Consider the following 17,685-nt stretch of genomic DNA (forward strand, 5'->3'; position numbering starts at 1 on the left):
CAAGGCAGGCAGAAGACTGCCTGGCACAAAGTCAGTATTTTAAGTCAGTCTTTTCTATTTGATCGCTTCTTGCAAGTTATTTCAGAATTCTCCAAATGCAAAATTATATGGGTTCAACAATATTCACCCACATTCAACCAGCATTTTGGAAACTGACATGAAGTAGCTGAATTTGGTACTTAAATGTAGAGGTTCTGTTTACCACGGGCTCTAACATTTTTTGAAAGACACAGACTAAATCCTCACCCAGCTAGATAAAGAACTCCAAATGTCTAAAATAGTACAAAGACTTCTCAGTGCTTGTGATAATTACGAGATGGAAGGGAGGGAAGAGGAGGAAGAGATATCTCTTTAAAAAACTTGACTGTATCTGCTAAATATAGATACTCAACATGCAGAATATTGATCACTGAATGGTTGTTTTCTCTACATATAAGGCTGGGTCACTGGAGCTCAGACCCATAAGGTGAGAAGTGTACAGGTGTAACAAGGGGGTCTACTGCCATTAGCATCTCTCCCAGGGTGACTACACAGATGTCCCCCAGCTGGGTCAGCGTTCTCCCTGCCACCCCCAGCTAGCACCTCGGAATCTCCTGGGGTGGGGAATGGCTTTTCTAAGTTCCTCACACCCCTTCCCCCTCTCCTCAAGGCACCTCATCTACTTACTGACAGCAGGTGACATACCCTTTCTGTACCCTAGGCTGAGGACCACTGAGTTAGATAACCCTGCTTATCAGGGCGCCACATGAAGTTTGCAGTGAGTTACAGGGTGCACCAAGATGCTAATCTCCTTAGATGGGCTCCAGGATCCAGCAGCCCCTGTCTCAAAGGTCATCCAAAGTCTGCCTTCAAATAAGCATAGCAGAACCTTGGAACCAATCCGTTTTCTTCCAAGGCAGGTGGCTGGCTCAGTGCCTATAACAATCTCCTACGGGACCAAATTCCGTATGGATGGGGCAGAAGTGGGGTTTGTGTGGTGGTAAAGGGCCTTCCAGACTCCGGTGGAGAACTTCTGCCTCAAGGAAAGCTTCTGAGGCCCAAGAAGGTAGCAGTGTGACTTGAAAAAATGTTCCAACACATACCTGCATCAGATCTTGTTTTTCTTTTTCTCCTGAGCTAATAGCCTTTCTGATAGACTTCAGTTCAGTTAGGATGGCTTTGGCTTCACTAAGTTCATAGCCACTCTGGCCTCCAGACATTTTTTTATCAATTCTGTTAAAAGAGGAAAGGAAAAAAGAAAAATCAAAGAATAACCGAACGTACAAGTTAAAGAGATAGGAATTGGGTTTGGGGTTGTCTTAGTTGGCTAATTTTTACTACGTGACTCACACACACCAGTTTCAAGCTGATGAAGCTCTCTCCTTTCTCTTCTGACCACCTGGAGCTGAGAGCCCTTCCATCCCCCACTTCATCCCCCAGTCCACTGTCATCACCTTCAGGCTCAGGCTTTTTGCTTTCAGTCTGTTTGGGTGATCCCACTGCTGGCTGAACTCAAACCTCATCTCATGCTGATCCTGACAAAGGTTCAGGACACGGGGAAGCAGAAGGACAGAAATGCCAATAAACTGGGCGAGCACAGGAACCTCAGGATTCATCACTGCCACCTAATTTTACATGCTGCGATGTCTGTGCAAAACCTAGCCCAGTGCCTACAGCTTGGTGACCTTTAATAAAGGGTAGTGATTTTTATTTATACTAGTGACTATCCTGTAATATTTGGATTGCTTGGTTAGTTTCTTATTTCTTTTTAGATATATGAAATGTATTCTTCTTTTACGACAGTTATGAGTCAAGATAAATTGCTCGCCTTGCTGAATGAGTTCAAATCTAGGAACAAGGGGGCAGCAGATGTGTTCATTTGTCCACCAACGTTGAATAAAGAGCTCCTCGATGAGCTTATTTACTGCCCCTGCAGATCTGCTCACCAAATGTCCTTACAGTTCATAGGGTCACCCTGTGTCAGAGGATTTCATGTAACCTAATCTTTGTGGTCGAACGGCCCAACCAAATTACCTAATGAAAAAAGAAAACGGTTCAACATTTTCTTCACCATCACTCTCCTGTTTCTCCCCACCACCTATGCTGCCTGGGACTCATTAGGAAAGAGCCTGGGCTTCCCTTCAGGGACACAAGCCACATCTCTGCCCATCAGCCAACAACGCTATTACATGCGTTCTCAGACATATCCTTGTCTTATCCACAGACTCTCCAGAGTTATGGCACCTACTAAATCACAGAAAACTGGCTCTGACCTAATTTGGTTTAAAACACTTAATAGTTTGTATTTATTTCAACGTGAAGGGCATAGTCTGAAAAGTAAAAAAAAACTAACACAATTATTATCTTATTCACTCTTCCAAAGTTTACCCAAACAAGTGCAGTTTGTAGATAACTTGATAACTAAAATAGTACTTGTAGATAACAAGTACCATTTTAGAAAATATTTTACGATGCTGAACAAATAATTAAAGTCTTAAAGAACCCAAGAGAATAAAATTAATTTTATCATAAGGTCATTCTATAAAAAAGTATAACCAATGAAGTCACTGAATTAAACATATACGCGTGCGCGTGCACACACATACACAGAGTATTTGTGATGGGAAGGGACCCTAGAGATTACCTAGTCATGTTTCTTCCAAAAAAGAAACTGAGACCAGAAAGTCTATGCAAATTTAGCTTGTAAATTGCATAAACACTTAGCTAAGTAGCACAACTGTCCTCAACATGAAAGACTTAGGCCTGGGGCTCTTATGACTATTACATTTAGAATATTTGATAAGAACCCCAGAAGTAGTTTGAATATCGGTTGATTATATTTATTTCAGGAGGGCTTTATCAATGAAATTGCTGACACCTTTAAGTGTGTATCTACTCACTTAGTTGAGGCAAAAAGCTTATTTTAATAAGAAAAAGAATCTGTGAGATTTCATGAAACAGCTAGTAATATAGGTATCTCAAACTGTCAAAGGCAGTTTCTAAAGCCCAAGTAATTTCTTCCGATTTGTATAAAACCTTCAGAATTTAATAGTAAAACAAATCTTTAATTCAGAAATCAACTTTGACATTTGAAAATAAAAGCCAGTGAGTAGTTTTCAGAAATAAACTTTAATATTGAAAAATAAAAGCAGGGCTACTTCAAGACTGCTAATTTAAATGTCAGAGAGCTTTAAAAATAGATGAGAATTTCTCGGACAGCCACTGCTCAATCAAAAGTTAAATACGACAAGAACCACCTCCATGCAGCATTCGCCAGGGAACCCCTTTTGGTCTTTCTTTCCCTTTTTCCGAACATTTCTACTTTACTTTAACTATTGCTTTTGCCCTCTACCTCCACGTTTTTCCTTTTTCTCCTCCACTTTTCATCTCCCCCTTTTTCTCTCTTTTGACCCTAACTGACCATAAAATAAAGTATCAGCATAAGTTGCTGACTTTTTTTTTTAAAACGAAGTACGTACTGTGCTTTTTGTTCTTGAGAAATACAATTTTACTTTCATCCCTTAAAAATTAAAGAAACATTGTTTTTGGTTTCTGGGTACCCTATAGTTAATTTTTTCCCTATATCTTACCATTTGCATGCCTTCCCTGGAAAATGTGTACCCCCTGAGCCAAACTTTCATAGATTCTGTATATACTCTTGGCTTGCTGGGTGTTTCAGCACTTTCCATTTTCCAGTTTTGAGTGAACACTGGAGGTGGCAAAGCGGAAATATGCTTCTCTTCCTGGCATCCACCTACACATAAGCTACACTATCGCTTAGGCCAAAGTCAACTTTGGGACCACAGTCTGAAATGAATAACGTAAAGAATAAAACTACATTCATTCATCCAGCATAAACTATTGCATCAAGTAAAATAGAAACCGGGGTTTAAATTACATCCTAATTCCAGATTCCACAAACTTTTTCCATTTTATTGTGAATAAGTGAAAAGTTACAGAATCCTGCAGTGGGATTCTGTATAAATCTTTTCCTGAAATATATTTTGTCGTAACCCAAGTAAAAAGTCCCCTTATAGTACCAGGAATGCGGTTTCTTGACAAGTATGGTCTCTGGGTTCAATCAATTATTATTCAATCTTCTAGTAGTACGGTGTTGAACAACTGGATGAAAACAGCTTTATTTTGTCTATAGCTTTATTTTGATCTACGAGAGGAATCTGATGTTAGATATCCTATCTTTCTGCTCTTGGTTCAGCGGATTAGAATCACTGCAAGAGAAAGCCTGAATTTCTACAACAAATGTCTATTGTTTTCTTGTGGAATGTTATTGACAGATTCTTAAACATGCCTTGGATTCCTATAAAAATTGCTTGCAAGCAAACTGCTTTGAAACAATACAGCATTGTTACATCAATATAACAAAAACAGCAAGTTTGGCTAACCTTTAATCCCAGTGGTGAATGAGTTATAATTTCATGTGCCTTAAAAGTATGCAACGTGTGGCTAAACGCTTCGTGGTTCTCCCACCACAAAGCCCTCCGTTATGCTGATGTACAACTGACTAAATAATACATTTAGGTGATTCCAGGTCTGTTCAGTTTTTCGGGGCGCTCTGCAACCAGCTGAGGTTCTCTGAACAGGGCTGGACCTGAGAACCACATGGGGGTCTCACAGAATCTGACTTGGGCTGGAGACAAGACACAGGGATTTTTAAGAGCTCCTCAGATTATTCCAATATGCAGTCAGGTTAGAGAACCACCAGGATGGGAGCATCTGAAAGAATATCATGGTCATGATCACGTGAGGTGAGTGTCAAAAACAAAACTGATCCAGTAAACCAAATGTCTGAGATGAAAGTCATGTGGCTGGTGGTCAAGAGGAGTGACTGGGGTCCCGAAATATAACTCGTCAACCACACACACAGAACATGTGGCCTGGCCAGCGAACACGTGGGATCTTTAACGGGGTAACGCCTTGCTGCCTTGGATACTGCTAAGGGAGACAAGGAGGAACAAGAGACCCGCCGATCAGGGAAGCCCCTATGAATCCTGCATTGCTACGGGGGGCACTGAACCGGGCAGCAAGGAGGAGGGAAGGGAAACGCAGCTGGATGCCTTTCAAGCGATGATGTCTTCAACCCTCCCTGTGGTTGTGTGCTGGATGAACCATCGCTGCTTCCCTGCATCGGAGACCCTGGGGTGGCCACTGCAGGAGCTGGAAGGTCTCGGTGTGCCTGCTGGGGTTCAGTTAGTCTGGGCCTCGTCAGCAGAAGGGCAGTGGCTTCCAGGGGCTGGGAATGGGGCAGGGACTTCCAGATCCTGCTACCTTCCGTCATCTCCATTCTCATTTGACTCAGCTCGAGCTGGAGCCAGGGTCCAGCAGACTTCAGCATGGAGCAGGAAAGGGCAGAGGGAACACGGGAGCCGAGGCACTCACTCAGCCCCTCTGCAGACACCCCCGACTTGCTCCCTGAGATCAGACAGCATTAGGTCCCTCTGGGGCTGCCAGAGGCGGACAGGCCCCGAGTTTGGGGCTCGGCGGGCGCAGGCTTACAGAGCCCAGCCTCCGGAGAGAAGGGGGAGGCCCTTCCTGGGCTCGATCTCCTGGCTCTGCCTCAAACTGAGAGCAGGCTGGCAGGCCCAGAGACGAAGCTAAGTTTCTCACTTTGGTTTCCTTGGATCGCCAAAGATTAGTGAACATTTCACACCTATTCAAGTGTATAGATTTTCCCAAGATTTTTGCTTTTTTTTTTTTTTTGGTGCAGAGCTTTGCACTTCGTATTCTACTTCTCTTTGAGAAAACTCTTATGTAATCTATACTTCTTTTTTCTTTGTATCGGTTCAGGGGCTTTGGATTATTCGAGAGTCAATTTCAGTATTTTCATACTCACTGTTTCAAGGTTGCAAAGCCTTGTTCTTTATAGAGCAATTCTTGCTTCATCTGTGACAGTTCTCGCTTCAGCTTTTTAACCTTTTGTGAGAAATCAATGTAAATATGAATGTTTGTAAGTAATCAGCAACACAGTTTAAAAAGGTAATCTATTAGTAAACCATTAAACACATAAACACAGCCACTAGTTTGACATTGACTCGACTAGTTTCTCCTGGACATACGTTCTATGGAAGGCAGATTATCAGCGATGTGCATTACTACTCAAGTTTCCTCTCATCATCGGACGTAGCAACATTGCTATGAGCCGGACATCGCGATCGTCCGCGCTCTGTGATAAACAGCCACTACGGGGAGAGGCAGGATGGTCAGCCAGGGTCTCTCGGACTCTGCGCTTGCCCTTCCTTCCTGACTCTCCAGGACCCCTGGCCACCCCTCTGTTCCCCAAACAGGCCAGGCTGTTCCAGCCTCAGGGCTTCGGCATGTGCTGTTCCCCCGGCTAAAAGGCCCTTCCCTCAGCTTTTCACTAGCTGACTCCCTGTCACTCGGCCTCAGCTCCACGTTACCTTTGCAAACAGCACTTCTCTGGCCACTGCACCCAGGCCATTGGTCTGTTTTGTTTAGTTCGCAGCATTTTCCAAGAGCTGAAATTGTCTTTGTACTTGTTTCCTGTCTGTCCCCCATGGGAAAGTAAGAAGCGTCACCCAGCTGTACCCCAAGCTTGTAAAATAAAACCAGGTGTACAGCAGGGGATCAATAAATATTTGTTGTCAAACTGATACAAATTGTTCTCTTCCTGTTATCTTTGGTAATAAGAATACTAAGGTTTGGCAGGTCAGGAAAATGGCACAAGCCTGGTTCAGTCACAAACTGAAGGTATTCTCATGGGTGTCAGAAACTTATTTCCATATAGTGAGTTATAGCCTTAAGTTTTAAGCACATCCTGTTGTATAGTATTTCCCTGTGTTTTGCACTTTTACTTCCTATTTATTCTACCCATTCCACAAACACCTATTGATTCTGCGCAATGTGTCAAGTCCTGGGGCTGAAAGTGTGAATGAAACAGACCTAATGCCCTTATGTGTCTTACAGGACAACGAGGGGGCCTCATATGGAGCAAATGATTGTCCAACGAAATAAACCTTTCCAACTGCCATAGGTGATATAAAAGAAAAGCACAGGATACTTCACGATCTAAAAGGGGGACGGGACCTAATTTAGTCTGAGGGGTTGAGGAGATGAGAGGGTTCGTGGGCTTCACTGATAGAAGGGGTCCCCACAGGGTAGAGCCTGTGGACAAACCCTAAACTGTGGGAGGGGAAACTCAGCAAGTCTCTGGGATTTAAAGAACGCTGTCACTGCTGGATTACAGAGGTGGCGCGTGGAATGAGGTGAGAATGCAAAAGGAGGCCTGATTACATAGAACCTGAAGCCATGCTGAGGATTTCTAGATCTCCTCCTAAGAACAATGAGAATCAAGGAGGGACTGTAAGGCATGAGCTGCTTCATGCTTCTAAAAGATCACTGTGGAGACTCTATGGTGCTTGGACCAGAGGGGCCCAAAGGGGCCATCCTGCCTGGCGTGCGGGCCGTGCTATAGGAAAAATCCATTTTAGAGGTAGAATCAACAGGACTTGGTGGCGGACTCAATGTGGAGGGTGAGGGAGAAGATGTGTCAAAGATCACTTCCGAAATCCTGGGTATGTGAAGGTGATTTCCTGGGGGGGAGATAAAGGGTTTCTGTGAGACATTTATTTTTCTGACACCCATGGCACTTCAAGGCAAGTGGAATATGTGGACTTGAAGTGTCCAGGCTAGAGATATAAAATAAAGAGTCACTGACATAAGGACTAGACTAGACTAGAGATATAAAATAAAGAGTCACTGACGTAAGGATGCTGTTCTAAATGCACGAGGATAAACGAGATCAACTAGAGAGTGTGTACGGAGCAGGGAAGGCAGCTCAGGAACACCTTGGGCATCTGCATCGCTCACAGGTCAACGAGAGAAAGAGACAAAGTACATTGCGAAGCAGAGGCCAGAGAAGTCAGAGGAAAACAGAGAGCATCGTGGAACAGATGGGAAAAAAGTAACCGGGGGGACAAGGCCCTATGAGGAACCAAACGACAAAGACAAGGGCTGTTGTGACACATTTGTAGACCGTGAGGCACAATATTTTTGATACAGTAATGTTCAATAATTTATCTGTTAAGTTAATCTGAAGGCCTAACAGTTTGTGCCCTAAGGCACTTACATTTTATTAGGGAGAAGGAAATAGAAAGAATTGTGTTGCAAGGCCCAATTCCTAACTAAAAGAGAGGTACAAACAATGTTACTGGAACCCAAAGGAGGAGAGGACTGCTTAGGCCAGGGGAGGAGGGCTGCCCTCAGAGAGAAGGATCTTGAAGGTGCTTTAATATTCATGCATAGCAACAAGCTCACTCACAGTGTCCAGTAAAGACATTTCAGTTTTAGTATCGGACTATCATCATGTCAGGAGCCATCAGTAACCGACAGCTCATTCCACATGTAATTCTACTTCTGACAGCACTCTCAAAAGCTTTTCACCAAAAAGCTTCATATTTTTATTTAAAAATAACAACAGAAATCCAAAAATCAATAGTAACTGGGCTGAAACCTGTCTCTACCTTTGAAAACACAGTTGACAAAAAAAAAAAAAACATGGTACTATCAAGCCCTCTTGGCACAACTGAATTAAAACAATTAGTGTATCTCATGGTCATAAAATGGCACGCCACTTAAAATCATTTGGGCTGCGATGACACACCCATCTACTTTCTTTCAAAAATGATCGTTGTAAATTTAACTTTTGACAATTCAGACTCTTCTCTGCTTAAGTGATGTGAGATTTTATTGTATGTTGGGTGACAATGATAAAGGAGGCTAACACCTGTGTTTTCTTCCACATTATTTGTTTTACCTACAGTTGACTGAAAGCCACTGCTTTCATTTTGGGGAGTCTTCTGAGTGGATTACCTGAATGATTTCCAGCTGCCAAATATCAATGTGCATTTTATTTTGTTAAGGATGAAAAAGTTTGATTCTATTATAATGATAAGTGAAAACAGATACTGCTATTTCCAACCCAACATTATTTCCGATTGTTTCTGGTTTTATGAGTTTGGTCTTAACTGTTCAACACCCTTTCTTCTCAGAGAACCATTTGGTATCGTTAGCTATTGGAGGATCACTGTTTCTACTCTCATTCTCCAACCCACTTTCAAATGTAGGACACAGAACATGAAAACAAATGTCCTTAGATCCCAGCTAAGGGTTACGCTAATGCTGATTTGCACGTTTAACACAATGTGGACTCTACTTGGAGACAACAGTGAGAGCTAAAATGCCAAGCACTTCAGGTATTCCAGGCACTGTGCTTTCAACCCTCACAACTACTCTAGTAGATGGATACAGTTTAAATTCTTATTTTACAGGTGAGGAATCTCAGACCTAAAGAGAATAAGTAAGTAATCTGCTGAAGGTTACCCTGCTACTAAGCAGCAGAGAGCGGTCTAGAACCCAGGAGAATGTTTTAAAACTACAGTTATAAAAGTTTTAGTTATTAATGGCATGATAATAGATATAAGATCAAAGACAAACTAGAACTGTAGCAAAATGACCTAAATAAAGCCTATGGCCCTTATTCTACCTTAGAAAGGTCAGTATTCTTTTTTTTTTTTTTTCTTTTCGGTACGCGGGCCTCTCACTGTTGTGGCCTCTCCGCAGCTGTGGCTCACGGGCCCCGCCGCTCCGCGGCATGTGGGATCCTCCCAGACCGGGGCACGAACCCGTGTCCCCTGCATTGGCGGGCGGACTCTCAACCGCTGCGCCACCAGGGAAGCCCCATGTCAGTATTCTTCTATCCCACCCAAGCTGAATATGTGAAGAGCCTCACAAGCCCTAGAGCCTGTTTTTGCCTTATATCAATACGTGGTGAACTCTCTGCAGCTGGATCCAACCATCTAATTTTCCAGACCTATGTCTACGGCTCAAATCTCAAACCCGAGAGTCCCAAATCGGAGGCAGAGAGACCCACGACTTTTGCACATTCCCTGCCTTTTATACCCACTGCACCAAAGCAACTGACGTTTTGAATTGACTTTAAAGTTAGTTCTGAAATCCAGAAAGAGAGTGATTCAATGGGATAAGCACGACTGGAAATCATACAGCCTCTTACCATCTCTTACAATCCTAGCATGTAATAAGTTTTCTTTTAAAAGAAGGAGAAACAAGATGGCAATGAAGGAAAAGTAAATTCCAGAACGTGTGGACCTTGGGAAGATCACAAGACAGGCAGGGTTCAGAAATCTGCCCTAAGAGTGACCCTTGCAACATTAAAGTTACAATGATCACAGTGACATTTTACTGACGACTACTGTCCCTTCTCACCACTCCCTCCGTCATCTTGCCAGGAGCTCCCTAAGCAAAGCCGACAAAGGGCAGCTGTCATCTTGCTCTTCTGGAAATCTTCCTCATCACCACTGCTTCCACCTCACTAAAAATCCTCACCACCCGCCTCCTCTCTCAAGTCACCCTTAAAGAAAATGAGAAATCAGCTCCAGATCATCAGAGGATTAATAATAAAAACATGTTTGACATTACTAAAGAATAGCGGAAAACAGAATCCCAGATGCTGTTAGGACCACTTGTGATGACTAATAAATGGATTCTGTCATCAGAAACGAGATGATTGAATATATGTTTAAAAATCCCAAACTTCTGTTTAACAACAGTGAAAAGGAAAAAACAAAACCTACTGAGAAAAATATGAAACATTTTTGAAATATACTACCTTGAGATACAAATAATAGATAAAAATATGGAAGGTCAACTCTAGATCTCTTTCTGCTAAATAAACCAATAAGTTGCCACATAACCCAGAAATTCCGCTCCTAGGCATAAACCCAAGAGACATGAGAACTTATATCCACATAAACACCTGTGCAGGAATGTTTGTAGTGGTTCTATTTATCATCACTCAAAAGTGGAAACAACCCAAATACCCACCAACTGGTGAATGAATAAATGAAATGTGATGTATCTGTACAATGGAATATTATTTAGCAATGAAAAGAAATGAAGTACTGACACATGCTACAACATGGATGAACCTTGAAAGCAGTATGCCAAGTGAAAGAAGCTCACAAAAGACCACATATTGTATGATTCCATTTATACAAAATGTATAACAGAATAGGCAAATCTAGAGAGGAAGACAATAGATAGTGGTTGCTTGGGCTTTGGAGATAGAGGATATGGTTGTGCAGAATGGGCAGTGACAGCTAATGGAGTACGCGGTTCCCTTTAGGGGACACAAAAATGTTCTAAAACTAGATTGTGATGATGGGGATACAACAATAAATACACTAAAACCCACTGAAGTGTACATTTTAAACAGGTGAACTGTGTGGTATGGGAATTAATTCTCAAAAAGCTGTTAAATTCAAAAAATAAATTGGTAAACAGAAATAGAAAAGGTAGAATGTCACCAAAAAAAAAAAAATCACCTCTTAACAAAGACAAAATTGAAAATCATGGTATCATTATATATCACTTAAACTAGCAAAACAAATATTAATACAAATGATAAACACCTGGTCAAATGGCTTCCTATTTCAGATTAACATCCGAAGTCTACAGTGGTCCCCAAGGCCTATGAATTCTGTCTTCATCTCATTGTCTAGGTTACCTCTCTCACCTCCTCTCTTACCGCTCTCACTTTCTCTCTCCATATATTGTGGCCACATTTGACTTCTTACTGTTCTTTGAAGATCCCAGACCTTCTCTAACATCTGGACCTTTACACCGGCTCTTCCTCACCTAACTTCACCACCTCTGTCTAGCGTCTGCTCAAATGTCACCTTCTCAATGAGACTTACCTTAAATACTCTATACAAAACTACAGCCAGCTCTCCTTCTTCATCTCTCATGCCCTGTTATACAGCAATTATTTTTAGTTAGATTGATTTTTTAAAAAAACAAACCATGACTAGAAGCTGAATTTATCAGAATGCTTTCTCTGTATCAATTGGAATGATTAATGATTTCTGTTTACTCTGTTAGTGTAGTGAATAATTCATTTTCAAATCCTAGACTGTACATATCTAGGATAAGCCCAACTTGGTCCTGACAAACTATTTTTGAATGTTCCTGCATCTGGTTTACCAATATTTTGCTTAGGATTTTTGTATCTAAGCTTATGAATATGGCTGGCTTATTTTTTCCCTCATATTATCTTGTCAGAATTTGGTTGTATTAGCCTAATCTTCAGGGTGTATCTGGAATTTCACTGATAGTAACAGGGCTGGTCAGATTCTTTCTTTCATCTGGAGTCATTTTTGGTCAACAATATCTTAGTAATAACTTATTCATCTCATCTCAAAATTAAAATGTAAGAGTATAAATTTACTCAAAATGTCCTGTCATTTCTTAAGCATCTAGAGTTTTATCTCTTCATTCCTTGTATATTTTTACTTGTTTCTTTTCTCTCTTATCAATCCTGACAGACACCTGTCAATTCTATTATTCTTTCAAAGAACTAAATTATGCTTTTGTTGATCTCCTCTATTATAGCCATGTTTATTATTTAAATAATATCTTCCCTTAATTTTATTTCCCTTCATCAACTGTCTTCAGATTTATTCTGTTGTTCTTAGATGGAATTCACTGCTCATTAATTTTAAGACTTTCTTATTTTCTAGTATATGCATGCAAGGCTAAAACTTTTCTCCAATTCTCTTCTGACACTACTAACAGTATTAGCTAAACTACAGACTTTACTTGGATCCCCCAGGATCCGACCATGTTGTCTTTACTTGTCATGTCTCCCTAGACTCCTCCAATTTGTGACACTTCCTCAGTCTTTTCTCATCTTTAATGACCTGTTTGCTTTTGAATAGGTTAGATATTTCATGAAGTGTACCTTGGGTTTGTTAGATGCTTTCTCATAATCAGACTGAGGTTATAGATTGGGAGGAAGAATATGACAGAGGTGATGTGTCCTTCTCATCGAATGATATCGGGGTACATGCTGTCAACCTGACATCACTGGTGATGTTAAACTTAATCACTTAGTTATGGTAGCAAATCCCTAGATTTCTTCACTTTAAGTTTACTGTTTTTCCCTTTCCAAACTCTACTTGTTAGAAGATAATCACCAGGCCAGTCCATACTCAAGAAGAGAGGAGTATCAAAGATTAGTGGACATGTTAAAAATCACCAGAGCTAAGTAATACATATTTGTGGGGAGATACTGTGAGGCCTACACAAATATCCCTTTTCTCAACGTTTTACTCACTAATTTTATCAAAGAGCACCCATTATTATTTAGAAGTGTATGGTGCTCCTCCAAATTAAGTAGCCTCTAAGTTTTTTAAACTTAGGAGTATAACATACCTACAAAAAAGAAAAAAGAAAATCTTAAGTAGACCATTCAATAAATGAATGGTAAAACACCCATGGGAAGGTCAAAAGTTCAAGAAGTCCCAGAAGCCATTCCTGTGCCCCACCAAATTACTAACCCTTTCTTTCTCCCCAAAGTAACCACTATCCTGACTTCCGACCCTGTAAGTGGTTTTGTCTTTGTTGAACTTTATATAAATGGAATCATACAGTATGTACTGTTTTATGTCTAGCTTCATTTACTCAACATGGTGTTGTTGTAACTGTGCTCAATTATACTTGGGGGCTCATATTTTAACACATTCATTGCCCTCTTTTTTCTTCTTAGTGAAGCATTTTGCCTTATAATCTACCTATTCCAAAATTAACAAAGCTATATTAGCTTTATTATTTTTTTTTTAATTTATTTTGGCTGCGCCAGGTCATAGCTGTGGCACATGGGATCTTCGTTGCGGCATGCGGGACCTTTAGTTGCAGCCCGTGGACTCTTAGTTGCAGCATGCATGCGGGATCTAGTTCCCTGACCAGGGATCGAACCTGGGCCCCCTGCATTGGGAGCACGGAGTCCTACCCAATGGACCACCAGGGAAGTCCCAATACTAGCTTTATTCTGACTAGAATTTGATTGTTGCATCTTTTTTACCCATCCTTTTATTTTTAACTCTTCTGTATCTTTGTTTCTGGTGTCCCTTATAAGCATCATATAGGTAGATTTTTCTTTCCAAAACCAGTCTGTAAATCTTTGCCTTTTAAACTAGAACATTTAATCCAATTACACTTATTTCTAATTATTTGGGTTTAATTTACCCATCTTACATTAAACTTTTCATTGGCTTGCCTTTTCTATTCTCTTCTCTCTTTTCCTGCTTTCTTTAGTATTTCCAATGGTGAAGAACTTCTGGTGCCATTAGTTACTTTCAAATTTTGTCTGAAAACATGTTTATCTCATTCATATGCATGAAAGATGTTTTCCTGTGTATAAAATTCTGGTTGATGGTTATTTTCTCTTAGAGCACTGAAAGTATTACCTTATCATTTTCCTTTCGTCATCACTACGGAATAGTCAGGAGTATCGCTCTAACTGTCAGACCTTTGCAAATAATCTTTTTTCCTCTGGCAGCTTTGAATTTTAACCATTATATGATTAATTTACAGAAGTTCTACTTAGTTCTTTTCCCATATATCCTTGGTCATTTCACAGTCATAGTATCTTTCTTACTCATATTTTCAATTCCTTTTTTATTTCTTGACATATTAAACACCCATATTTTACATTCTGTATCTAAAATCAACAAAATCTGAAGCATTTGAAGACCTGATTCTATTGTCTGTTTTTTTCTGCTGGTTCTTACTGATGTGACCTTGTTTCTGTGTAAATTTGTGATTTTTGGCTATGAGTTTGTACCCTTAGAGTTCTACCTGTGGAAGACACAGGTGCAGGTGCGTTTCTCCGGAGAGGATATGCACTTCCAGGCAACTGGCAGTGCAGCCACCTGCCACTTTCTACACCTGCCACAGCTCGAAGTAAGTGTTTAGCTTGCAGTTTCTCAGACCTTCCAGGTAAGTGTGAACTCAGCCTGCAAACCCATATAAGGTGTGTCAGATGGTGATATGTTCAGAGGTCAGAATGGTTTCTCATTGTTTCTCCAAACAGGTCACTTTTCCTACGCTTTCTGGTGGGTGATGGCAGTGGCAGGTATGTTGGGGTGGCAGGGCTGGAGGAGTTTAATCCTAGCTCTTCTCACACCGAGGGTTTGGTCCTTTTGGGTCCCAATTTTATGCAGTTGGGCTTTGTCTCCATGAGACCATGAAAAGAACACGATGGAAGGTGATGTTCACCCAGCGTGGCAAATTCTCTTAGGGAAAAGCAAGTTTTAGTGCTCTGTTATTGCTTTAAATGTCTTATGGCTAATTTAATTGAGTTTATGATTGAACTTCTCACATTTAAATTGCTGATCCATCTGGAATTAAAGGAAAAAGGTACAGATTCACTTTCATTTCTTTTAAAATGGGTCAAGATATGTCCCAAGCATTCATTGAATAATCCATTTTTTCCTTAATGATATGGAGTGCCACTTTTATCACATTTTAAATTCGACAAGGTGTTTCTGCATATTCTTCAATGTTCAGTTCCACTGATCTTTCATTTTTGTGTCAATATCACACTTTTGTAATTACTGGAGATTTAAGTATTTTAAATATATTAAGATAAAGACCTATATACAATTGCCAACCCAACTGTAATAAACACTCATGCATACAGATTGTGGTCTCTAAATACCACTTCTCGCTAAAAAAGAATCAGAGCTTCTTGGAGAAATGTTTGATTCCAGACCTTATACAAAAAAATCAAGAACATCTTTCCAGACCAAAGAGAAAGAAACTATCAGAATATTGGGATCAAAGGCCTCAGGAGCCAATATAAAAAGGCTCCTATACGCACAAGACAGGATGATGTGAGGTTCAATAAGAATAATAATTGCAATGACATATCAATAATGTTTAAATTTGTGATCACACAGTGATATTTAAACAAACAAACTCAACTCTGTTGGTCATCTCTAACAGATGCTAGGACATAGCTCATCATTTGAAATTTGTTTTTTTTTTTTAAAGGAAAATAATCTAACATTTATTCATCTTTCCAATATGAGCTGAGGGTAAGCAAATAACAAGTAGCAGTTGGGCGGTGTGGAATTTCACTTTATAGAAGTATCCCAACAAATAAATAAATAAGGAATAATATAATTAGACTATCATCATTTTGTAATCCTTAATGAAATGACCTAGATGATGATCATGAATGACTACTACTATAATAAAAAAGAAAAATGGGACATTGTATGCCTGAGGGAGATAATGTAATACCAACCATGATGAATTCTACTCCCCACTAAGAAAAAAAAAAACCCTAGATCTCGTAATCTCTACATCTAATTAGCAATTTATACGGGCCAATAATTTTTTTATAAAAGATACAAGATACAAAAGTCAGATGAAGACCTCTATAAACAACCTGGTTTTTATGAATAGTTACATACAGAGAAAAGAGGGTGACTGAAATCAACTTCAAAAATATATATATTTGTCTAAACTCATCATATTGTACTTTTAAATTTGGTGAATTTCATTATAAATAGTTTATAATAAATTATAACAGCAATAAAAGTGAATAAGTGATCATTTTCTATGTGGGGGGGAAAGATTTAAATGAGTAATTATTAGAACCAGTAAATAACGTAATTTCTTCATGCCCCTGTCCTGCTTTCTGTCAATTATGCCTTTTCAAGCATTTCATACACATGGAAGCACACCAGTAGGTAGTCTTCATGACTGGCTTCTTTCACTTATCGTATTGCTTGTGAAATTCATCCATGTCATGAGTATTAGCAGCTTGTTCCTTTTGATTGCATTTTATGGATATACCACAATTTATTTATCCATTCATCCACTGGTGAACCTGAAGGCTGTTTCCAGGTTTGGGCTAGTAAGAATAGGGCTCCTGTGAATGTTTACACTCAAGTCTTTGAGTATATGCTTTCATTTCTCTTGTGGAAATACCTACAAGTGGGATTGCTGGGTAACATTTTAAGTGTATGTTTAACTTCGTAAGAGACGTATGTAGTATAAATAGCTATTTTTTTCCTCTCACAACTTCACTGTCATGGCCTCAAGAGGCTGATTCTCTCAAAATTTAACATGAACATATTAGGTCAATGTATTTATTGGGCTTATGTCAAGGAAAATATCAAAATATAATGAAGTGTTGGTTTGAGTTGTGTTCGTTATAATATCTTTATCTCACACAGTTCCACAGAGCTTAACTCCCACAGTCCTTCAGAAAAATGAGAGAATGAGTATTGCAGCCTTCATAGAATCATTTAAAATTGATTTTTAGGAATCCTTATTCCCTGTTCCTGTCTGCTTAGACTGTACATTCTCTCACAGAAGAAGTTAATTGCATTTGATTTTGTAAAATGCCATGAGCATTACGGATATGAGGGTGTTTATGAGTGAAGATGGAGAAGTCTGGAAGTCATGGCCAGAGAGACTGAGACAGTAGTTCACCCAAGTGAGGAGAAACTAAATACCTCCTCCCCCAGCAACACAGTTTTGATGAAGAATTTCTTTTGACATATAATTATTTAGCCTGCAGTATGGTACCCTTCAAAGCTAGAAAAGGAGACCAAAATCATTAGAGAGAAAGAAAGAGAGAAACAAAACAGTATGAAATCAATAAATGTGATTGTTATAATTTCACTCTGAGTATGCTTTTTGAAAAAAACACTACCGTGCTATGAAATTTAATCGTTTCCAGTTATTAGCATGTCTTAACAGAGATAAGACCAGTTCTTGCATTAAGTAGAGTATCTCTCTCCCATTTTCTCTTTCAGTCTTGCTTCTTTAGTGAAGGTGAATCAAGTCATATCATTC

The 17,685-nt window shown here is 39.9% G+C and overlaps 1 protein-coding gene across 2 annotated transcripts in view; it reads right to left on the reverse strand.

Annotated features, from left to right (window-relative positions):
* WWC2 (WW and C2 domain containing 2) overlaps window positions 1-17,685 on the reverse strand; it is a 170,851-nt gene that overhangs the window by 49,433 nt on the left and 103,733 nt on the right. For both annotated transcript variants that reach the window (XM_060136278.1, XM_060136279.1), the window contains 2 exons: window positions 5,831-5,910; window positions 1,083-1,212 (listed from right to left, as the gene is read on the reverse strand). In XM_060136278.1, the coding sequence (XP_059992261.1) occupies window positions 1,083-1,212; window positions 5,831-5,910 (210 nt within the window). The remainder of the gene's footprint in view (window positions 1-1,082; window positions 1,213-5,830; window positions 5,911-17,685) is intronic.

The sequence above is a fragment of the Lagenorhynchus albirostris genome, chromosome 21 (assembly GCF_949774975.1).
Source record: "Lagenorhynchus albirostris chromosome 21, mLagAlb1.1, whole genome shotgun sequence".
NCBI lineage: Eukaryota > Metazoa > Chordata > Mammalia > Artiodactyla > Delphinidae > Lagenorhynchus > Lagenorhynchus albirostris.